This window comes from Scyliorhinus canicula, chromosome 21 (genome assembly GCF_902713615.1).
Source record: "Scyliorhinus canicula chromosome 21, sScyCan1.1, whole genome shotgun sequence".
NCBI lineage: Eukaryota > Metazoa > Chordata > Chondrichthyes > Carcharhiniformes > Scyliorhinidae > Scyliorhinus > Scyliorhinus canicula.
Window position 1 is genome coordinate 12760261 of NC_052166.1, and position 24693 is coordinate 12784953.

Below are 24693 nucleotides of genomic sequence, written 5' to 3' on the forward strand. Positions count from 1 at the left end.
GCATAATCTTTGCTCTGTTAAGCCCCTCTCATCCCGCTAGTCAATACACAAAGGCTGTTTTCATGTACTGTGAAGTAAGGAAATGAGCATTAAGCATGTTTGAAGTCGACATATGTGATACAACATTATTGTACCCTGACCAGAAGTGGATAAACCGCAAAACCTTGGCAAACATAACTCCTTGCTATTCCACAGATTCCCACGCCCATAAGAATTGTGGTTTCTCCTTTTGCAATCAGACAGCCCTTTCTTACAGTTTCCTAATTGGATCAAATCCCCTTTTAAACATCTTTGTTCATTCATGTAACACTCAGAGGAACTCTGAGTTAGAGAGGGACACAACAGAAATACCAACATCGCTGTAAGGAGAAAACAAAAAGGTAACTAAAAATGTTAACCATTTTTGTTTGTAAATTCTGTTGATTGAAATTTTCTGTCTGAAACTACTATTGAGAGAGAAGAGTCATAAAATGTAAACACAAGTAACCGGTTATTATTAAAAGAGGGACTCAAACAAAAAGGAAGGGTTTACAAAAATGCAAAAACAGCACAGATCCTCCCGAATAGGAAAGATACAAAAAGCAGCAAAGGGCGACAAGGTAGCTTATAAGATATTAAAAGATATGATCCACAAAATGTGGGAGCTATTCACTCACTTGTTCCGAGACCTGTTTGTAGCCAACAACTAGGCAACCAAAGATCAGGACGGGGTAACCACGACACAGTAAAGAAGAAGTCAGTCAGGGGAATAAGGAACTCTGCCAAGTCCAACAAAGGAACCAGGAGACACAAGCCCTTGGGGGGGGGGGGGGGGGGGGGGGGGGCAGGGGCAACAACAACCTGAACCATAAGGAAGAAAAGCAAAGGGAAAACCGATGGGAACGAAATGCAGCAGCCCATAATCACCACTGCGAGGAAGGGATAAAAGAAAAGGAAGGGGAAGCTGTGATGTATTTATGTAAATAATCAAAAACAATCTTGGTGTAAATAGTTCTAGTTTTACTTCTTATATATTCTCTTGTTTAACCCCCGCTGTTTGTTCATATTTATATTTGTTCTGTATACCAAACAATTCAATAAAAAGCACTTTAAAAAAAAGGGATTAAGAAAAGAAACTTGGAAGGGACATCAAAATCAATGAGAAGTTTCATAATTACATGAAGGGGGCTTCCGGTGTGCACCATGGAGTAAGTGGTCACACAAAAGGCAGCTCCTGCCGTAGGTTACAGAAAAGAGCACTTTTTTAAGCAATACGGGGTGGAATGGGCAGCGAGTGTTCTGCACCAATAGCAGATAGGTACCGTAAACCTCCTAGTCATATCACTACATTAAGTATCCATTCCCTTGCTACCTGATCCCCAAAAACCTAAACTTATCCCTCGCTACCCCAAATTAGCCCGCTGTGCCAGCTCATTCACCGGGAGTACGTCGCTTTTCCCTAATTCAGCCTGTACCCTGAGAAGCCTTCAAACCTCTCCAGCAGGCCCATAATCCTTTATATACTCTTCAACGGATCCGAAACATACAGCATGGGTCCAAGAGATGGCTAGGGAAATTGCAGATGCACTAGTGATAATTTACCAAAATTCACTAGATTCTGGGATGGTCCCGGTGGATTGGAAATTAGCAAACGTGACACCACTGTTTAAAAAAGGAGATAAGCAGAAAGCAGGAAATTATAGGCCAGTGAGCTTAACTTCGGTAGTAGGGAAGATGCTGGAATCTATCATCAAGGAAGAAATAGCGAGGCATCTGGATAGAAATTGTCCCATTGGGCAGACGCAGCATGGATTCATAAAGGGCAGGTCATGCCTAACTAATTTAGTGGAATTTTTTGAGGATATTACCAGTGCAGTAGATAATGGGGAGCCAATGGATGTGGTATATCTGGATTTCCAGAAAGCCTTTGACAAGGTGCCACACAAAAGGTTGCTGCATAAGATAAAGATGCATGGCATTAAGGGTAAAGTAGTAGCATGGATAGAGGATTGGTTAATTAATAGAAAGCAAAGAGTGGGGATTAATGGGTGTTTCTCTGGTTGGCAATCAGTAGCTAGTGGTGTCCCTCAGGGATCCGTGTTGGGCCCACAATTGTTCACAATTTACATAGATGATTTGGAATTGGGGACCACGGGCAATGTGTCCAAGTTTGCAGATGACACTAAGATGAGTGGTAAAGCGAAAAGTGCAGAGGATACTGGAAGTCTGCAGAGGGATTTGGATAGGTTAAGTGAATGGGCTAGGGTCTGGCAGATGGAATACAATGTTGACAAATGTGAGGTTATCCATTTTGGTAGGAATACCAGCAAACGGGATTATTATTTAAACAATAAAATATTAAAGCATGCCGCTGTGCAGAGAGACCTGGGTGTGCTAGTGCATGAGTCACAGAAAGTTGGTTTACAGGTGCAACAGGTGATTAAGAAGGCAAATGGAATTTTGTCCTTCATTGCTATAGGGATGGAGTTTAAGACTAGGGAGGTTATGTTGCAATTGTATAAGGTGTTAGTGAGGCCACACCTGGAGTATTGTGTTCAGTTTTGGTCTCCTTACTTGAGAAAGGACATACTGGCACTGGAAGGTGTGCAGAGGAGATTCACTAGGTTAATCCCAGAGCTGAAGGGGTTGGATTATGAGGAGAGGTTGAGTAGACTGGGGCTGTACTCATTGGAATTTAGAAGGATGAGGGGGGATCTTATAGAAACATTTAAAATTATGAAGGGAATAGATAGGATAGATGCGGGCAGGTTGTTTCCACTGGCAGATGAAAGCAGAACTAGGGGCCATAGCCTCAAAATAAGAGGAAGTAGATTTAGGACTGAGTTTAGGAGGAACTTCTTCACCCAAAGGGTTGTGAATCTATGGAATTCCTTGCCCAGTGAAGCAGTTGAGGCTCCTTCATTACATGTTTTTAAGGTAAATATAGATAGTTTTTTGAAGAATAAAGGGATTAAAGGTTATGGTGTTCAGGCCGGAAAGTGGAGCTGAGTCCACAAAAGATCAGCCATGATCTCATTGAATGGCGGAGCAGGCTCGAGGGGCCAGATGGCCTACTCCTGCTCCTAGTTCTTATGTTCTTATGTTCTTCCCCTTTTGTGGGATTAGTGTGATTACTGCCTGCTTCATCATCTCCAGCAACTCCCCCTTCTCCTTCATTAGCAATGCTTCATTAAACGCCCCCAACAGATGTGATGCCAGGTCCGTCGCAAATTCCTTATAAAATTCCGCCGGGTCCCCATCCGGCCCAGGGTACCCTCATACCCCTGATACTATCCAGCACCTCCCTCAGCCCCAGGGGCTCCTCCAACGCCTGCCTCTTTGCTGCCTCCACCTGGGGAAATTCCAGCTTGTCCAGAAACCACCTCATGTCCCCCTCCTCTCCTCCTGGGTCTGCCTCATAAAGTCCCTGGGAGTATTCCCTAAATGCCTCATTTATATTCCCTGGCTCTGACACCACATCCCCAGTCTGTATCTTCAATATTTCCCTGGATGCAGCCATCCCCTTCACAGGTTGTGCAGCTAAATGGCTTCTTCTCAGTGTGAACGCCAGCATGCGGCTCGCCTTCTCCCCATACTCCCTCTTGCACCCCCCTTGTCCTACGCGGTAGCCCTCCCTGTTGTCAGCCTGTCAAACTGCTCCTCCTCACCAATCCCTCCATGGTGGGCACCCTCCAATATTCCCTGTCCACCTCCACAATCTTGCTCACGAGACAGTAATGCTCCTCCCTCCTTTCCCTATCCGCACAAGCCTTAAACAAAATAATTTCCCCCGGACCACTGCCTTCAGTGCTTCTCATAAAATGACCGCCAATACTTCCTTCCCCCTGGGTTCTGAAAGCGCCATGGATCCACCACAGCCATCCTTCCCATAAACCCTCCCAGCTCCCTTGCCATTCATATCCTACCCATTGACCTGGGGCTCAATCTATCCATCCTCGGTTCCAGGACACAGTTAAAATCTCCTCCCATGATCAACTGGTATGTGGCCAAATCCGGGATCGCTGCCAGCAAGCCCCTCATAAAACCCACATCATCCCAATTTGTGGTATTCACATTTACCAACACTACCGGTGCCCCTTCCAATACCCCACTCACAATCACATATCTCCCACCCGGATCCCTCACCTCCTTCGCACTCATGAATCCCATTTTCTTGCTCATTAAAATCACCACACCCCTCGATTTCAAATCAAACCCCGAGTGAAAAACCTGCCCGACCCACTCCTTCCTTAAATTAACCTGCTCCTTCACACAGAGGTGCGTCTCCTGCAGAAAGACCACCCCGGCTTTCAAGCTCCTGAGATGCGTGAACACCCGGCCCATTCAGTCCCCGGACATTCCACGTTACCACCCTTCCCGGAGGCTTATGTGTCCAATCCCCTCTACCCTCTGTTATCTTCCTCACTTAACTCCTGCCCCTTTAATTCCACCCTGTACCTAGCCCATTCCAGATGGCCCCTTTCTCCACCCATGACCATTTGATCCCTCACGCCCTGCCACATCGTAACAACCTCCCCCCACTCCCCCTTCACCTGGCCACTCCTCTCGGCCTTCTTCCCCACTACCCCACTTCCATTCACCAGCCTAACCTGCTAACACAGCAGCCCCTGCCCAAAGGCACTTACCAATCTCCCTCCCCCCCACTCCTCAGCTCAAGGAGGAAGACTCGCTGTTGACCTTACCCTCCCCCACCCAAACAAAGACTTCTCCTGAACTCCAGATAGCCTTCTCCAAAAGCAAACAAACGGTAGCATGGTGGTTAGCATCAATGCTTCACAGCTCCAGGGTCCCAGGTTCAATTCCCGGCTGGGTCACTGTCTATGTGGAGTATGCACGTCCTCCCCGTGTGTGCGTGGTTTTCCTCCGGGTGCTCCGGTTTCCTCCCACAGTCCAAAGATGTGCGGGTTAGGTGGATTGGCCATGCTAAATTGCCCGTAGTGTAAGGTTAATGGGGGGATTGTTGGGTTATGGGTATACGGGTTACATGGGTTTAAGTAGGGTGATCATTGTTCGGCACAACATTGAGGGCCGAAGGGCCTGTTCTGTGCTGTAATGTTCTATGTTCTATCAACAACAGACCCATTCGCGTATTGCCCACTGTAATTGTTTCTCCGGCACCCAAATGGTCCCCACCCCCACAAACAATGCCGACTTATGTGTTGTAAATAATATTGCCAATTGTACAGAGTTGCTGCTGTTGAGCTGGTGCATAATACCCTACCAGTTATTTTATTTTATTTATTTTTTTGGTATGTTTGTGTGTGCTCTTCTCTTATCCGGCGCCTGTTCGGGTACTGACGGAGAATTCAGAAGGTCCAATTCACCTCACAAACACATCTTTCGGGACTTGTGGGAGGAAACCGGAGCACCCGGAGGAAACCCATGCAGACACTGGGTGAACATGACAGTGACCCAACCAAGAATTGAACCCAGGTCCCTACTGTTGTGAAGCAACAGTGCAAACCATTGTGCTACCATGCATAATATCTATCCCTACAATAAGCTTGGAACAATTCCCACAATAACAAATCAGTTCATTAAATCACTTGGTAAATTAAATCCATACCAGGGAACAGATTCATAAGTTCCATTAATGCCCCGATTAATACTTCCTATTTGTCAACTCTCGGGATAAAAGCCAACAAACTGCACCTCAAGTTTTGTTTGCCCGCTAATAATTACTGCAACATGACACTGACTTATTTCTGCTCATCATTGTTCCTAGTTTCTCATTATTTAGAGGCTTGTGGGTGACACACGTCTCGGAGCTGGTTTAGCTCACTGGGCTAAATAGCTGGCTTTGAAAGCAGACCAAGGCAGGCCAGCAGCACAGTTCAATTCCCGTACCAGCCTCCCCGAACAGGCGGCGGAATGTGGTGACTAGGGGCTTTTCACAGTAACTTCATTGAAGCCCACTTGTGACAATAAGCGATTTTAATTTTCACATTTCCCTTTGATCTGAACAGCAACCATTCACCATTTTCTGATTTTTGCATTCATAAATTCAGAAAGAACAAGATTTATTGCAGTTCTCTATTGTAACAAAGTTGATTGGGTGACAAAGTATTATATTTATTTTATCTACTCTGCTTTCAATTCCTTCACAATTGCCTCTTGCTCAGAAATAGAAACGTATTGAATTGAATTACAATTCTATTCTCAATGTTTGTGTTTACAGTTTCTGTTGAAATGAGGGGACACAATGTACAACTGATACTGAGAAGCCTGATAATCACAGTGCTGATCTCTGCAATCATTACCCTTATTCTCAGTCTAGTTGGATCCAAGTACCTCCAGCTGAATCCTGGAACTAAGGTTAGTCCAAATAATTCTCACAAATCGAACAGTGCTTCACTTCAGTTGCAATCAGAAATTGACTGAAAATCTCAATGTCCATACCCACCATCATCATTCTTCAACAATGGTATTTGTACACAATACGGAATGAGTGACCATGGACCATGAGTGACCAGCTTGTTACACTGTCAGAGGGACTGCAGTGAGGGAGTGCTGCACTGTCAGAGGGTCAGTACTGAGGGAGCGCTACACTGTCAGGGGGTCAGTACTGAGGGAGTGCTGCACTGTCAGAGGGTCAGTACTGAGGGAATGCTGCACTGTCAGAGGGTCAGTACTGAGGGAGTGCTGCACTGTCAGAGGGTCAGTACTGAGGGATAACTGCACTGTCAGTCGGGTCAGTACTGTGGGAGTGCTGCACTGTCAGAGGGTCAGTACTGAGGGAGTGCTGCTCTGTCAGAGGGTCAGTACTGAGGGAGTGCTGCACTGTCAGAGGGTCAGTACTGCGGGAGTCATGCTGGACTGTCAGAGGGTCAGTACTGCGGGAGTCATGCTGGACTGTCAGAGGTTCAAGAGAGAGAGCTGCACTGTCAGATAATAGGTTGGGACTACTGAATTGAGGTGTACAAAATTATGGGCAAAGAGATAGAGTGCGCAGGATAAAATTGTTACCCTTGGTGGAGAATTCTAGAACCAGGTGACATAGGTGCAATTCTCCGGAAGAATTTAGCCAGTGGGATTGGCCGTGTGTTTCCTGGTGCTCGGCCCAGCTATTCAACGTTAACTGATTCACGTAACAAGGCCTCATGGGCTTCCTGCCCCGAATGCCGGCTCACCAGCTGATTCACCGGGAGAGCGTTCACCAGCCCCCCCACAAACAAGGTCGAGCAGCGCTTAGGCCACACTTGCTCAGCCAACCCCATCCAGCCCGCAACAATGATGCCGAGGAGACCGGCCCCAAGATTTGGAGATGCTAGGTGGTGGGGGAGAACGCCAAGAGGGGTGGCCGGGAGGATGGGGGAAAGGGAAAATGGGGGGAGGGGGAAGAAGGGGAAGGGGAACAGGGGATGTTTCAACAATGCGGCAGAGGGTGAGAGATGACATGGTCAAGGGCGAAGAAAGGGGCCATCTGGGATGGGGTAGGTACAGAGTGGAATTAAAGGGGCAGGAGTTAAGTGGGGAAGATGACGGACGGTAGAGGGGATTGGAGGCGCAATCCTCCGAACATCCGGGGAAGGAATGGGCAGGTTAAAAGGTCGCGGGTGCTCGCGCACCTCAGGAGCTTGAAAGCGGGTTTGTCTTTTTGCAGGAGACACACCTCCGTGTGAAGGACCAGGTTAAGGAAGGGGTGGGTCGGGCAGGTTTTTCACTCGGTGTTTGATTTGAAATCGAGGGGTGTGGCGATTTTAATGAGCAAAAAAATGGAATATGTGAGTGCGAAGGAGGTGAGGGATCCAGGTGGGAGATATGTGATTGTGAGTGGGGTATTGGAAGGGGCACCGGTAGTGTTGGTAAATGTGAATGCCTCAAATTGGGATGATGTGGGTTTTATAAGGGGGTTGCTGGCAGCGATCCCGGATTTGGCCATACACCAGTTGATCATGGGAGGAGATTTTAACCGTGTCCGCGAGCAGAGGGTGGATAGATTGAGCCCCAGGTCGATGGGTAGGGTACAAATGGCAAGGGAGCTGGGGGGGGGTTTATTGAGAGGATGGGTGTGATGGATCCATGGCACTTTCAGAACCCAGGTGGATGGGAGTATTCCTTCTTTTCACATGACTAAAAAAGTAAGGTTAAGGGGGAGGGGGGTGGTTGTTGGGTTACGGGTATAGGGTGGATACGTGGGTTTGAGTAGGGTGATCATTGCTCGGCACAACATCGAGGGCCGAAGGGCCTGTTCTGTGCTGTACTGTTCTATGTTCTATGTTCTATGTATTCGAGGATTGATTACTTTGGAGTGAGTCAGGAGGTTTTGGTTGGGGTGGAGGGGGCAGAGTATGTGGGGATAGTTATCTCGGACCATGCACCCCACTGGCTGGATATTCGGTTCAGTACGGGACGAGAGCAGAGGTGGAGGTTTGACTCGGGGTTGTTGGCAGATGGAGGTTTTTGTGATAAGGTGCGGTTGGCGATTAGGGATTATGTGGAGTTCAATCAGAATGGGGAGGTGTCGGCGGGCATTTTTTGGGAAGCACTGAAGGCAGTGGTCCGGGGAGAAATTCTCATTTACGGTGGGCGGAACATGACGTCTAGTGAGTGAGATAGTGGAGGTGGACAGGGAATATTTGAGGGTGCCCACCGTGGAGGGATTGGCGAGGAGCAAAAAGTTGCAGGGGCAATTTGAAATGAAAATCGCTTATTGTCACGAGTAGGCTTTAATTAAGTTACTGTGAAAAGCCCCTAGTCGCCACATTTCGGCGCCTGTCCGGGGTGGCCTGCTTGGTCTGCTTTAAAAGCCAGCGATTTAGCCCAGTGAGCTAAACCAGCCCCAGCCCAATTTGACAGGCTGACAACGGGGAGGGCGGTCGGGCAACTGCATAGGGCAAGGGGGGTGCAATACGGGGATGGGGAGAAGACGAGCTGCATGCTGACGCACCAGCTGCAGAGGCAGGCTGTGTCCAGGGAAATACTGAAGATCCGGACTGGGGCTGGGGATGTGGTGTCAGAGCCAGGGAAGATAAACTAGGGACTTTATGAGGCAGACCCAGGAGGAGAGGAGGGGGACATGGGGTGGTTCCTGGATGAGCTGGAATTTCCCAGGTGGAGGAAGCAAAGAGGCAGGCGTTGGAGGAGCCCCTGGGGCTGAGGGAGGTGCTGGATAGTATCAGGGGTATGAAGTCGGGGAAGGCCCCTGGGCTGGATGGGTACCCGGCAGAATTTTATAAGGAATTTACGGCGGACCTGACACAACATCTGTTGGGGTTTAATGAAGCACTGAAGAAGGGGGAGTTGCCGGAGACAATGAAGCAGGCAGTAATCACACTAATCCCAAAAAAGGGAAGGATCTGGTGGAATGTGGGTTGTATGTACCCATATCGCTATTGAACACTGATGTGAAAGTATTGGCTAAGTTGTTGGCAGGGAGGATTGAGGATTGTGGTTGCAGAGATCAAACAGGCTTCATGAAGGGCAGGCAGCTGGCGAGTAATATAAGACGGCTGTTGAATGTGGTGATGAATCTGTCGAGAGCTCTGGTACCGTCCATGGACGCGGAGAAAGCATTTGATCGGGTGGAGTGGCGGTACTTGTTCAAAGTTTTGGGAAGGTTTGTGTTTGGGTTGAGATTTGTGGCATGGTGCGGTTGCTGTATGTGGCATCAAGTGTGAGGGTGAGGACGAATTATATGAGCTCACGAAGCTTTGACTTACACAGGGGTACGAGGCAGGGGTGCCCGCTGTCGCTGCTGCTGTTTGCGCTGGCCATGGAGAGTATGGGCCTGTTGGAGAGGTTTGGAGGGTTTTCGGGATACAAGCTGAATGTAGGGAAAAGCGAGGTATTCCCGGTGAATGAACTGGCACAGCAGGCTAATTTAGGGCGGGTGCCATTTACGGTAGCGAGGGATAGGTTTAGGTACTTGGGGATTCAGCTAGCGAGGGAATGGACGGGGCTCCATAAGTGGAACTTAACGAAGCTGGTGGAGGAGGCCAGGGAAGATCTTAAGAGGTGGGATACACTGCACTTAACGTTGGCGGGAGGGTCCAAATGGAGAAAATGAATATTCTGCCGAGGTTCTTGTGTATCTTTCAGGCTCTCCCGATCTTTATACCAAAGGCCTTTTTTTGGAAAGTGGACACAATCATCTCTGACTTTGTATGGGCGGGGAAGATGCCGAAGGTGGGGAGGACCCTGCGGCAGAGGCAGCATGGGGGGGGGTAGCATTGCCAAACTCGCTTCATTATTATTGGGCGGTGAATGTGGACAAGGGGCAGCGGTGGTGGGAAGGAGAAGGGGTAGAGTGGGTTAGGATAGAGGAGGAATCTTGTAAGGACCCTAGTTTGAGGGCTATGGTGACGGCAGCATTGCCAATGGCTCCGACTAAGTATTCAGGGAGCCCAGTGGTGCAGTCCATGGTAAAGATATAGAATCAGCTGAGGAGGCATTTTTTTGGTTTTGAGCCGGGGGGTGGATAGTGTATACAAGAGGTGGAGGGAAGTGGGGCTGGTCAAGGTGAGGGATTTGTATTTGGAGGAAGGGTTCGCCAGTCTGGAGGAGCTAAGGGAGAGGGTAGAGCTGCTGAAGGGTAGTGAGTTCAGGTATCTACAGGTTCGGAACTTTGCACAAAAGGTCTGGAAGGGATTCCCTCGATTGCCGGGATACAACCTGCTGGAGTGACTGCTGCTTCCGGGTATGGAAGGGGTGGGAAGAAGTGGGATATAATAAATGGCTGGGGGAGCAGGGAGGTGAGCGGGTGGTGAAGATCAAGGAGAAATGGGAAGCAGAGTTGGGAATGGAGATCAATTGGGGAATATGGAGTGAGGCACTGCGAAGGGTAAATGGGACCTGCTCTTGTGCAAGGATGAGCCTGATACCGTTTAAGGTGATGCACAGGGTGCATATGACTCGGGTTCTTTCAGCGGGTAGCAGATGAGTGCGTCACGGGGTAGCAGATGAGTGTGAGAGGTGTGGGCGGGGGCCAGCGAATCATGTGCACATGTTTTGGGGTTGTGAAAAATTGGGAAGATTCTGGGCGGGAGTGTTCGTGGACTTAGCCAGGATCGCCACTGGGGGTAGCAGCACGGTTGGGTGACCTGTATGACTTCCTGCGGTTAGAGAAGATAAAGTACGAGTTATGGGGCTGAACAGGGGAGTTTGAGAAAAGGTGGGGGATGTTTGTGACCGTGTTTGAGGAGCTGTTCGCCGTGGGGTGGGGGATGTTTGTGACCGTGTTTGAGGAGCTGTTCGCCGTGGGGTGGGGGATGTTAGTGACCGTGTTTGAGGAGCTGTTCGCCGTGGGGTGGGGGATGTTTGTGACCTTGTTTGAGGAGCTGTTCGCCGTGGGGTGGGGGATGTTTGTGACCGTGTTTGAGGAGCTGTTCGCCGTGGGGTGGGGGATGTTTGTGACCTTGTTTGAGGAGCTGTTTGTCGCAGGAGGGTGCCCGCACCCCGGTGAAAAAGGAGAAAAATCGGTAAAAAATGTATAGTTGATTGTTGGGAAGAATGTTTCCCAGGGTGTTTATTTGCTGTAACCTACTTCGATACAAGTTTGAATAAAATGCGTTTTTAAAAAAAGATTCGGAGATGCTGACCTGGGGAGGCACCTGGACACGGTGGAGGCCAGTAAGAATGTCCTGTTCCCCTGAGGCTCCCGGAGGGTGAGCCACAGGCAATGCTGCCTGGGACAAGGTGGTGACAGCAGTCAGTTCGGGCAGTGTGACCAGGAAGTCAGGCCTCCAATGTTGGAAGAAGATCAACAACCTACAGTGGGCAGCCACAGTGAGTGGACACTCCATCTCCTTCCCCCTTCAGCACTCCACCCCAACCCTCCCTTCATAACCCCCCCAACAACTGTGAACTAATGATGCCCTCTCTGTGTACCCTCAGGAAAAGTTCTGCCATAATCAGTGGGTGAGGGCCCAGACTGGCGGTGGGGTGCCAGACTTGAGAATCCTCACCTCCTTCGAGGAGCGGGCCCTGGAGGTGATTGCTGTGGCCGAGGACAGGGCACCCGCACTGAGGCTGGTGGATGCTGCAGAGGTGACAAACAACTGGTCCCTACCAGAGGACCTGTCAAATATGAATAGTGATTGCCTTACTTGCTGACCCATCCCTCCCACTGACCACATGTCAGATTGGAGGATTTGCAAAGGCTACGGGCGGAGGAGATGGCGTCGGCAATGAGTTGCCGTAGTCAACACTGCTAGGGTCAACACTGCTCACAGTGGAGAGCCTGGTGCAGGACGTCGGCACCATGAGTGAAGGTGTCCAAGGCGTCGCGCAGTCGGTGACGGCCATGGCTGTGGATCTCGGCAGTATGTGTGCCTCACATGTTAGGCAGATGTTACCCAGTATCAGGCCGACCTTGATGGGAGAACATGTCCCGCTCTCGCATGGGAATGGCCAAAGCGCTGTAGAGTCTGTCCCAGTCGCAGGTAGGCATGGCTGAGGCACTGCAGAGCATGGCCCGGTCACTGGGGGATGTGTCCCAGTCACTGAGGAGCATTGACAATGGCGTTGAGACAATAGTACGAACCACCTGGGCTGGCAGAGCAAAATGACGCAGGGGCAGCCGGGATCCAACAAACCAGCTGCCCCTCCATCTCAATGGGCCCCAAACAGGAGGAGGGGCCACTGAGTGCCAACCTGGGCCTATTCAATGGGGCCGTGACGGTGGCCACCATAGAACATAGAACAGTACAGCACAGAACAGGCCCTTCGGCCCTCGATGTTGTGCCGAGCAATGATCACCCTACTTAAACCCACATACCCGTAACCCAACAATCCCCCCCATTAACCTTACACTACGGGCAATTTAGCATGGCCAATCCACCTAACCCGCACATCTTTGGACTGAGTTCCACTCCTCTGATGAGGCTGTGTCTCGGGGTCGACAATTGAGCCGGGGCCCTCCAGCCGCAGAGCCCGCCAGAGACTCGGTAAGCAGCTGGCTGCCCCTGCCTCAAATGTGCATCCTGAGGAAACACCAAGATGCAGTGGTAGAGCTCGGAGGGCCAGACACATTGAGCATCACTGAGGGCACTGTGGTAGGGAGGATGTTAGGTAGCTGGTGGGGATGGGGTGGGGTTGGGGCCGAGGGGCCGGCACTATCAGGAACATCAGCAATGCAGGCTGATTCCCGGACCTTTGCCTGTCTCTCCAGGCAACACTCCTTCCCCATGGCACCCACCCTCCCTTCAGCCCTGATCGTGTCCCGGGAGCTGTGTCCCATCCCCTGTGTATTTGGATGTTGGCTGTTGGGTGTGTTGACTCCCAGGTATTGGGATTTGATTGGAATGCTACATGTTACATGGCTCACCTACCCATGAAACCCACTTGGAATGTGTCCGTTTATGAGCAAGGATGTTCTTGCTCTCGAGGGAGTGCAACAAATGTTTACCAGAATGATTCTTGGGATGGCGGGACTGTCATATGAGGAGAGATTGATTAGGTTGGGATTGTTCTCACTGGAGTTCAGAAGAATGAGGGGGGATCTCATAGAGACTTATAAAATTCTAACAGGACTAGACAGGGTAGATGGAGGAATGATGTTCCCGATGGTGGGTAGGTCCAGAACCACGGGTCACAGTCTGAGGATTCACGGTTTTGGACAGAGATGAGGAATCATTTCTTCACCCAAAGAGTGGTGAGCCTGTAGAATTCATTACCACAGGAAGTAGTTGATGCTAAAACATTGAATATATTCAATAGGCAGCACTTGGGGCGAATGGGATCATAAGGGGACAAAGCGGGTGGGGAGGGGGTGGGGTTGGGTCCGAGGGGGTTGAGTTGGATGATCAGCCATGATAGTGATAAATGGCGGAGCAGGCGCGAAGATCCAGAAGGCCTCCTCCTGCTCCTATCATCTTACGTATCTGTGTCAAGAACATAGAACATACAGGAGGCCATTCCCGTAACCCAATAACCCCTTTTTTTGGTCACTAAGTGCAATTTATCACTGCAAATCCACCTAACCTGCACACCTTTGGACTGTGGGAGGAAACCAGAGCACCCGGAGGAAACCCACACACACACGGGGAGAACGTGCAGACTTCGCACAGACAGTGACCTAGCCGGGAATCGAACCTGGGACCCTGGCGCTGTGAAGCCACAGTGCTGTCCACTTATGCTACCATGCTGCCCAAATGCTCACGATTGCCAATTCCCTATTACTGATTGACTTCAGCCACGCAGCCAGAGGCCTCAATAGCCAGTGGAGGTAATGGGTAGTCGGTGGAGCAGACGGGCAGGGACAGGAGTTGCCCCCGGCATGGGGTTGGGATCCAAGTGTTGTTACGGTGGTGCCACGAGTGATTGCCCTCAGAGCACCCCCCACCCCCACCAATCACTGGGGTGGCAAGGCCAGCGCCCCCAGTCTCTTTGCCTGTGAGCAAATTGTTTGGCGCCTGTCGCAATTCCAGATTTTGGCCTCTCCCGCTATTCATTGGCCTCGTTGAGCGTGAGTGTAAGGAAGGAGTGCCCCATAGATTGAAGTTAAGTGGCAGAGGGTGCCATTCTCCCAAAAGATTTCCTTGTTAATTTCTAGTGGGTTTTTCATGGAGTTTCCCGCCAGCTCTGCCGCCGAGTTCCCCATCGCCATTCAATGACACTTAGTAACTTTTTTGGGCCCTGGGGGTTTTTTCACATGTTTAGCCCACACTTGGCATTTTTCCTAGCACTGGGGAGCTGAACTCAGAGATCGGACCACCATTTTGGAAGTAATATGTATATCATATGTATTGTTTATTTAATTTAAATAATGTATTTAAATATTATTCATTTCCAAATGAAAGGGGATGTGATGAAGCAATCATATAAATTTTACAGATACGACCTCCAACCAGCAGGTGACAGTAAAGAACAACACGTGACACTGTTACCTCGGGGAGTCTGGAGACAGTCATCGCAGTGGAGAGTCGCATTCATAGTAGCTCTTTGATAATTTATAGTTAGTAGATTTTGATAGTTTTCTTATTGTTATCTGACCCATGTTGTTGTTTAACAATAAACATTTAACTAGTAACAAACTAGACATTCTTTAGTGCCATCTAATTCCATCTGGCCAAGCACCAGAACATTACACCGCCCATTTTTCCAACTCCAACATCTCGCGGGACTCCAGTGAATCTCATGAGGTGCCGAGCATGTTGAGAGGTCTCCCAGGATTCTCCGGCTGCGTGTGCTCTCACTTGAGTGCAAAGCGGCAAGAGAATCATGGCCAGAATACAGAGGGGACATGAGGAAAAACATTTTTACGCAGAGGGTAGTGGGAATCTGGAATTCGCTGCGCGAATTGGTGGTGGAGGCAGAGACCCTAAACTCTTTTAAGAGGTACCTGGATCTTAAGTACTCTAAGCTATGGATCGGATGCAGGAAGATGGGACTAGAAAGGACACATGGGTGTTCTCGGGCTGGCATGGACAAGATGGGACAAATGGCCTCCTTCTGTACTGTAACCTTTCTATGGTTATATTCTGATTCTATGATTCCTTTTTTTCAAATAAGACTGAAGCCCATTTTCCCTCTTAGGTAGATGCAACAAAATGGTGCTCTTCCAAAGACGAGTCTTTACTCTTCACTTTTCAATTACCTGACTGTCAACTGCTACTCACTTAAGTCCACTTTGACATGCATGTTTTCCCCAGAGCTATGGATAATGAGACTCCAATGTCCCTTCCATCACATTGCTGACCTAGATTCTCTCCCACTCATACCACATGCCATTGGTGTTTGTTGCAAGGATTTACAAGTTAATACTCACCCTGTTTTGTCTGCATTATGAACAGACTTTCAAATCCTAGCGTGGGACTTGAACCCGAGGTTTCTGGCTCATGGAGGCGGGGATGCTATCCAGTTTATGTTTATGTTTAATAACAAAGTACTGATATTTAACCATTTATTTACTCATTCAGTATGGGATTGTGCTTGATGCTGGATCAACACATACTTCACTTTATCTTTACCACTGGCGTGCAGATGAAGAGAATGCGACTGGGGTCATCAGCCAGCTGTACGATTGTGACATCGATGGTAAAGTCTATGTGAAACTTCAATAGTCTCCTTTAAAGCTCTCTTTCACCTTGATAATTTCTGTACTATGTACTATGCCAAGGGGCATGTTGGGGAAAATGGTAATGTCACTGAACTGAATGTCACTGAATGTCACTGAACTAGTGATCGAGAGATGCTGGGTACATGGATTCAAATTCCACCAGGGAATTTGTTTTGTAATTAATAAAATAGAATATTTCTATTCTAATAGAAGGTTTGTCTCAGTAGTGGTGACCATGAAACTGCATTCCATTGTTGTAAAAACACATATGGTTCATTAATGTCCTTTACATAGAATTTACAGTGCAGAAGGAGGCCATTCGGCCCATCGAGTCTACACCAGCTCCTGGAAAGAGCACCCTACCCAAGGTCAACAACTCCACCCTATCCCCATAACCCAGTAACCCCACCCAATACTAAGGGCAATTTTGGACACTAAGGGCAATTTATCATGGCCAATCCACCTAACCTGCACATTTTGGACTGTGGGAGGAAACCGGAGCACCCGGGGGAAACCCACGCACACACGGGGAGGATGTGCAGACTCCACACAGACAGTGACCCAAGCCGGAATCGAACCTGGGACCCTGGAGCTGTGAAGCGATTGTGCTATCCACAATGCTACCATTCCCCTTTCCTGCTGTCTTTACCTGGTCTGGCCTACATGTGACTCCAGACCCACAGAAATGTGGTTGACTCTTCACAGAGGTTTACAGCATGAAAACAGGCCCTTCGACCCAACTTGTCCATGCCACCCAGTTTTTACCACTAAGCTAGTTCCAATTGGCCGCATTTGGCCCTTCCCCTCTAACTCCCCCAAGCTCGCGAACCTCCCCTCCACAAACAGGTCCCTCAACCTCCTAACCCCTGCCCTGTGCCAGCCCAGAAATCCGCCAACAATTCTCCCTGGGGCGAACCGATGGTTCCCCCGTATCGGGGCCTCCATCGAGCCCCCCATTTCTCCCCTATGCCGTCTCCATTGCCCCCAAATTTTGAGGGTAGCCGCCACCACCGGGCTCGTGGTATACCTCGTTGGAGGGAGCGGCAACGGCGCCGTTACTAGCGCTTCCAGGCTCGTGCCCACACAAGACGCCGCCTCCATCCTCTTCCACGCTGCCCCCTCCTCGTCCATTACCCACTTACGCACCATCGCTGCGTTGGCCGCCCTGTAGTACCCACAGAGGTTGGGCAACGCCAGCCCTGCCTCGTTCCAGGAACACTCTTTGAACCCTTGGAGTCCCATGCGCCCACACAAAACCCGTGATACTGCTGTTGACCCTCCTGAAAAAGGCCTTTGGGATAAAGATGGGGAGGCACTGGAACAAGAACAAAAACCTCGGGAGCACCGTCATCTTAACGGACTGCACCCTCCCCGCCAGTGACAGCGGTAACATATCCCACCTCTTAAACTCCTCCTCCATCTGCTCCACCAACCTTGTGAGGTTGAGCCTGTGCAGAGCCCCCCAACTCCCAGCCACCTGGACCCCTAGGTACCTGAAGCTCTTCCCTGCCTGCTTCAGTGGGAGCCTACCAATCCCCTCCTCTTGATCCCCCGGATGCACCACAAACACCTCGCTCTTGCCCAGGTTCAGCTTATACCCCGAGAAACCCCCGAATTCCCTAAGGATCCTCATCACCTCCGGCATTTCCCCCCACCGGGTCCGCCACATACAGCAGCAGGTCGTCCGCGTACAGTGACACTCGATGCTCCTCCCCACCCCGCACCATGCCCCTCCAGTTCCCTGACTCCCTCAATGCCATGGCCAGGGGCTCAATTGCCAACGCGAAGAGCAAGGGGGACAGGGGGCACCCCTGTCTCGTCCCCCGATGCAGCCGAAAGTACTCCGACCTCCTCCTATTCGTGGCTACACTTGCCATCGGGGCCTCGTAGAGCAGCCTTACCCACCGAATAAACCCCTCCCCAAACCCAAACCTCTCCAACACCTCCCACAAGTACTCCCACTCAACCCTATCGAAGGCCTTCTCCGCGTCCAACGCCACCACTATCTCCGCCTCCCCTTCCACCACTGGCATCATAATGACATTGAGGAGTCTTCGCACATTTGTGTTCAGCTGCCTTCCCTTCACAAACCCCGTCTGGTCCTCATGTATGACCCCCGGCACACAATCCTCTATTCTAGTGGCCAGGATCTTTGCCAGCAGCTTAGCGTCGGCGTTTAACAGCGAAATCGGCCTATATGATCCACACTGCAGAGGGTCCTTCTCCCGCTTCAGGATCAAGGAAATCAGCGCCCGCGACATAGTTGAGGGCAAAGCCCCCCCCTCCCATGCCTCGTTAAAGGTCCTAACCAACAGGGGGCCCAACAGGTCCAAATACTTTTTATAAAATTCCGCCGGAAACCCGTCCGGCCCCGGCGCCTTCCCCGACTGCATGCTATCCCTTTGACAACCTCCTCCAACTCGATCGGTGCCCCTAGTCCCTCCACCCGCTCCTCTTCCACCCTCGGGAAACGCAACCTGTCCAGGAAGCGCCCCATTCCACCCTCCTCCACCGGGGGCTCAGAGCGGTACAGTTCCCCATAAAAGTCCCTGAAGACTCCATTGACATCTACCCCCCTCCGCACCACCTTCCCAGCGCTACCCCTCACTCACCCAATCTCCCTGGCCGCGTCTCGCTTCCGGAGCTGGTGCACCAGCATCCTGCTCGCCTTCTCCCCATGTTCATACACCGCCCCCTGTGCTTTCCTCCACTGGGCTTCCGCCTTTCTGGTCGTCAGTAGGTCAAATCTGGCCTGTAGGCTACGCCTCTCCCCCAGCAATCCCTCCTCCAGAGCCTCCGCATATCTCCTATCCACCTGCACCATCTCCCCTATCAGTCTTTCCCTTTCCCTCTGCTCCCCCCTCTCCCTATGGGCTCGGATGGAGATCAATTCCCCCCTCATCACCGCCTTCAATGCCTCCCAGACCGTCCCCACCCGAACCTCCCCGTTATCATTGGCCTCGAGGTATCTCTCAATACACCCCCGGACCCTCCCGGCCACCTCCTCCTCTGCCAGCAGCCCCACCTCCATGCGCCAGAGCGGACGTTGGTCCCTCTCTTCCCCCAGCCCGAGGTCCATCCAGTGCGGGGCATGGTCCGAAATGGCAATGGCGGAGTATTCCACTTCCTCCACCCTCGGCACCAGCCCCCTGCTCAGGACAAAAAAGTCAATCCTCGAGTAGGCCTTATGTACATGGGAGAAAAACGAGTATTCCCTGGCCCTTGGCCTCTCAAACCTCCAAGGGTCCACCCCCCCCCCCCCCCCCCCCGGTCCATAAATCCCCTCAGCACCTGAGCCGCCGCCGGCCTCCTACCCGTCCGGGACTTGGATCGATCCACTGGGGGATCCAGTACTGTGTTAAAGTCTCCCCCCATGATCAGGTCCCCCCCACCTCCAGGTTCGGAATGCGGCCCAGCATACGCCGCATGAACCCCGCATCGTCCCAATTTGGGGCTTAAACATTCACCAACACTACCCGCTCCCCCTGCAGCTTGCCACTCACCATCACGTACCTCCCGCCACTGTCAGCCACCACCTTCAATGCCTCAAACGACACCTTCTTCCCCACCAGGATCGCCACCCCTTTACTCTTCTCGTCCAGCCCTGAGTGGAATACCTGGCCCACCCACCCCTTTCTCAGCCGGACCTGGTCCACCACTCTCAGGTGTGTCTCCTGGAGCATGGCCACATCCGCCTTCAGTCCCTTCAGGTGCGCAACTGCTCGGGCCCTTTTGACCGGCCCATTCAGCCCCCTCACATTCCAGGTTATCAGCCGGATCCGAGGGCTCCCTGCCCCCTTCCCCTGCCGATTAGCCATACCCCATCCCTTGCCCACCCCTGGCCAGCGTCCCACGCTCTGCCAGTTTCCCACGGCGGCACCTCCCCCCCTCCAGCACTCCCTGCGTCCTCCAGCTCCTTCCTGACCGTTTCAGCAGCAACCCGGTAACCCCCCCCCCCCCCCATCCCCCCCCAGGCTAGGACCCCTCCTAGCCACGCCCCCCCCCCCCCCCCTCTACAGCACTTCCGTGAGCCAGCTATCTTCTGCTGACCCCGGCGGCTCCCGCCCTACTTTCGGCTCCTCCCAACGTGGGACTGCCCCTCCCCCATAGTTCCCATCAACCAGTCCATCCTCCCCCGCTCCTGCGCGGGAAAAGAAAACTCCGCCCTCTCCCTCTCCCAGCGCGGGGACCCCGCAGAAAGCCCGCGCTTTCGCCCTGCCGGGCCCCGCCTCCTACAGGGCCACTCCCATTGTCAGTCCCCCCCACCAGCTCCCCAAACACCCCGTTTACCCCTCAGTCCAAACCCGTCCACCCAACTCCTGCTAGAAAACCCATAAAGAAAACACCCGTATGGCATCACCCCACCCACCCTACGGCCACCCCACATCATACCCTAAACCCCGCAGATACACATACAGTATAAATAAATACAGTATTCCACAGCATCCCCCATCCGGGGGACCCTCAGTTTGTGTCCAGTTTCTCGGCTTGCACGAAGGCCCACGCCTCCTCCGGGGACTCAAAATAGTGGTGCCGATCCTGGTAGGTGACCCACAGACGCGCCGGCTGCAACATTCCAAACTTCACCCTCCGTCTGTGTAGCACAGCCTTCGTCCGGTTAAACCCGGCCCTCCGCCTCGCCACCTCTGCACTCCAGTCCTGGAAGATCCGCACCTCCGTGTTCTCCCATTTGCTGCTCCGCTCCTTCTTGGCCCACCGGAGCACACACTCACGATCCACAAACCGGTGGAACCTTACCAACACCGCCCGCGGCGGCTCGTTCGGCTTGGGCCTCTTAGCCAGAATTCTGTGGGCCTCCTCCAACTCCAGGGGCCCTTGGAAGGACCCAGCCCCCATCAGCGTGTTCAGCATCATCACCACATAGGCCGCTAGGTCCGACCCCTCCAGCCCCTCCGTGAGGCCCAGGATCCGTAAATTCTTCCTCCTCGACCGGTTGTCCAACTCCTCGAACCGCTCCTGCCATCTTTTATGGAGCGCCTCGTGCACCTCTACCTTCCCCACCACGGCCACGACCTCGTCCTCCCTCTCGGTGGCTTGCTGCTGCAGCTCCCGGATCGCAGCCCCCTGGGCTGTCTGGGTCTCCATCAGTTCCCTGTTGGTTACCTTGATGGATTCCAGCAGCTCCACTTTCAGATCCTGGAAGAGGCTCAGCAGAGTCGTCTGGACCCACTTCTTCAGTTCTTCAAAACTTTCGCCGGCCGCCATTTTGTCCTGCGGGTCTCGATTTTTTTCAAAAGTTTTTCCTCCCGATTCTCTCCCTGCTCCACTCCTGGTCTGCACCATGGGACCTCTGGGGAAACTCCTGGCCTCTTCCCCCATCGGGATTTGCCTCTTAAGCTCCGTTGGGGGCCTTTAAAAAAGCCCCGAAGTCCGTTTTTTTCGGGAGCCTCCGAACGTGCGGCTCAGCTGGTCATTGCCGCTACCGGAAGTCCTCCTTGAGACAATGTCAACTGCACTTCACTCATCTAGCTGCTTGGTTACCCCTTCAGAAAATTCAATCAAATTCGTGAGACATGATTTTCCACTCACTAAGCCATGCACGGTAGCATTGTGGATAGCACAATTGCTTCACAGCTCCAGGGTCCCAGGTTCGATTCCGGCTTGGGTCACTGTCTGTGCGGAGTCTGCACATCCTCCCCGTGTGTGCGTGGGTTTCCTCCGTGTGGTGGTATGATTAACATACCACCACACGGAGGCATGGTGGTTAGCATCAATGCTTCACAGCTCCAGGGTCCCAGGTTCGATTCCCGGCTGGGTCACTGTCTGTGTGGAGTCTGCACGTCCTCCCCGTGTGTGCGTGGGTTTCCTCCGGGTGCTCCGGTTTCCTCCCACAGTCCAAAGATGTGCGGGTTAGGTGGATTGGCCAGGCTAAAATTGCCCATAGTGTAAGGTTAATGGGGGGATTGTTGGATTACGGGTATACGGGTTACGTGGGTTTAAGTAGGGTGATCATTGCTCGGCACAACATCGAGGGCCGAAGGGCCTGTTCTGTGCTGTACTGTTCTATGTTCTATGTTCTATAGCTGCCTGCCATTGGTGCAGAACACCGGCTTACCATTGGCCCTGGTCGGTCATGTGCCTCTCGACCGATTGGTTGAGACCAGTCATGTGACGGCTCCCCGATTGGTCGAGAGGCTGAGTTAACCCCGCCTCCAGGGCGAGGTATAAATACCCAGTATGCCCGGTGGTCGTCCATGTACTGTAGTCGACCGCAGGGCTAACATCTAGCTTATTAAAGCCTTACTTTTGTACAGCAACTCGTCTCGCGTTCAATTGATGGTTCATCATTCCAGGTGCTCCGGTTTCCTCCCACAGTCCAAAGATGTGCAGGTTAGGTGGATTGGTCATGATAAATTGCCCTTAGTGTTCAAAATTGCCATAAGTGTTGAATGGGGTTATTGGGTTATGGGGATAGGGTGGAGGTGTTGACCTTAGGTAGGGTGCTCTTTCCAAGAGCCGGTGCAGACTCGATGGGCCAAATGGCCTCCTTCTGCACTGTATATTCTATGTATCTATCTGTCCCTAATCAGTCCTTGCCTCTCTAAATGCCTGAAGATCCTGGGTGGGATTCTCCGAAACGGCGGCTAAGTGTTGATGCTGGCGTAAACACCGGAGCGTTTCTTACCGCTGTCAACAGACCCCTTGGCCCAGCGATTCATGTACCTGAAGGGGGCCAGCAGGGCGCCGGAGTGCTCCGCGCAGCTCCAGCTGCCGATACGGGGCCTGTAGTGATATTCAGATATCAATATACATGATAAATGTATATATGTAAATGTAGGAGTCATTTCAACACTAGATGGCTCACAGTCAGATACTATAAGAACTGGTTTCCCACCTTCTCTAAGTCAGATGATGACATGAAGATGTGATTCAGAACAGTGAAAAAGCAAGACATAGAATAGCTAGAGCGAGAGAATTTAGAACTAATTTGTTATAATCGTGTATAGTTATATAGTTATCTATATTGTACTTTAATTCTTTATTGTTAGTTCAGTATTGAGTAAAAGGACTCACAGTTTATTATTTTATTACTCAGTAAGTAGTTTATCTTTCAAAAAGCAGACTATTGGTCATTTTATCATCCTGGTGGTTAAAGAGTAATATATATATTTTATGAGTCATTATTTAAAATAAAACATGGTACCAGTGAGTTATAAATCTTTTAAGAAAGACTAACAAAGATGGAGCATAGAAAAGAAGAAAAAAGCTCAAATAGATTTAACTATTCGACTATAGCAATCATTGTAACTTTGAAAACTACGACGCAAACTACGACATCAATGGACCAAGTTCAAGCACCAAGACATCTAAAGACCACTGGTAATTTAAATTTAAATTGGAAGTTGTTCAAGCAGCAATTAGAACTTTACCTAAAAGCTAGTGATTTGAGTGCAGCACCAGAAGCTAGAAGGATCGTGTTATAAGCAATCAAAATATTCAACTCATTTCATTTTAGTGCTGATGAAGATAAAACCAAATTTGATCAAGTGATAGCGAAGTTTGATGAACATTGTAAAATGCAGACAAATTAGATTTTAGAACGACTGAAATTTCATCGGAGAATTCAGAAAACTGGTGAACCTATGAATAATTTTATCACAGATCTCAAGCTCTTAGCTAAAATGTGTAACTGAAAATCTGCATGATTCACTTGTAAGAGACCAAATAGTATATGGTATACTTGATGACAATATCAGAGAAGCGTTAATTCTTCAAAATGATTTAACTTGACGAATCGCAATTCACAAATGTACAGCAACAGAACAGACCAGAAGCCAATATCTAGCATATTATCCAAAGGATAAAAGCGTGAATCTCTACCACGAGACAGAGAAAATTAAAATGGTGTCGCAGGCAAAGCAGAAATCTGTGAAGAAAGGAAGCTATCCTTTGTAAGCATTTTCGAGCTCTGCACATGCGCACTATGCACCAAAATACGAGACGTTCAAGAAGAAATCTGCGCATGCGTGTACATCACAATTACATAATGATGACAACGTAATTATGTGTCACAGATGTGGTAACGCCCACTTGAAGGGGAATTGTCCAGCTTTTGGCAAACAATGTTTAAAATGTCAGAAACTCAACCATTATGCTTCACAGTATCAATCAACTACTAAATACATTCCTCCAACACACAAAAAGTATCACAAAGTACGCGCTGTGGACAAAACAGAAGAAATCAACACTCAAGAGGATTTCACGGAAGATGACAATATTTTCTCATTAGAAAATACTTTCTTCGTGGTGTAGTTGATTCGTCAATCAATCATGATCTACAAGCAAGCAAGGATCATCTTAAAACAATGAAGTTACCTCATCGAGAGTATGAGAAAAATCTTCAAGCAACGGAAGAATAAAAAGTCAACATAGTAAGCAACGAATGGATGACTACTGTGTCACAATTTCAATCACTTTTAAATTGGATATCGGCACTTCGGCAAATGTTTTGAATTCCAAGGAGATGTCCAAGATCAAGAGTCATTATGAAATGATTCCTCCAGAATGCTCATTGCATGATTACCATGGCAACCCAATTTTTTCACATGGATCCTGTTACCTAAGCGTCACAAACAGAGACATTCAACAACAAGTAAAGTTGGAGATTGTCAATGCTACTCGTTCATCATTACTTGGAGCATGCAAAGATTTGCAACTCATAGAGAATCTTC

General features: G+C 50.4%; 1 protein-coding gene across 1 annotated transcript in view; it reads left to right on the forward strand.

Moving 5' to 3' along the window:
• The first annotated feature begins 292 nt into the window (after nt 1-292).
• The window catches only part of LOC119955927 (ectonucleoside triphosphate diphosphohydrolase 8-like), a 64660-nt gene continuing 40259 nt past the window's right edge, over nt 293-24693 (forward strand). Inside the window, exons 1-3 of the mRNA XM_038782584.1 lie at nt 293-380; nt 6179-6315; nt 15861-15978. Coding sequence (XP_038638512.1) covers nt 6190-6315; nt 15861-15978 — 244 coding nt within the window. The 5' untranslated portion in view covers nt 293-380; nt 6179-6189. The remainder of the gene's footprint in view (nt 381-6178; nt 6316-15860; nt 15979-24693) is intronic.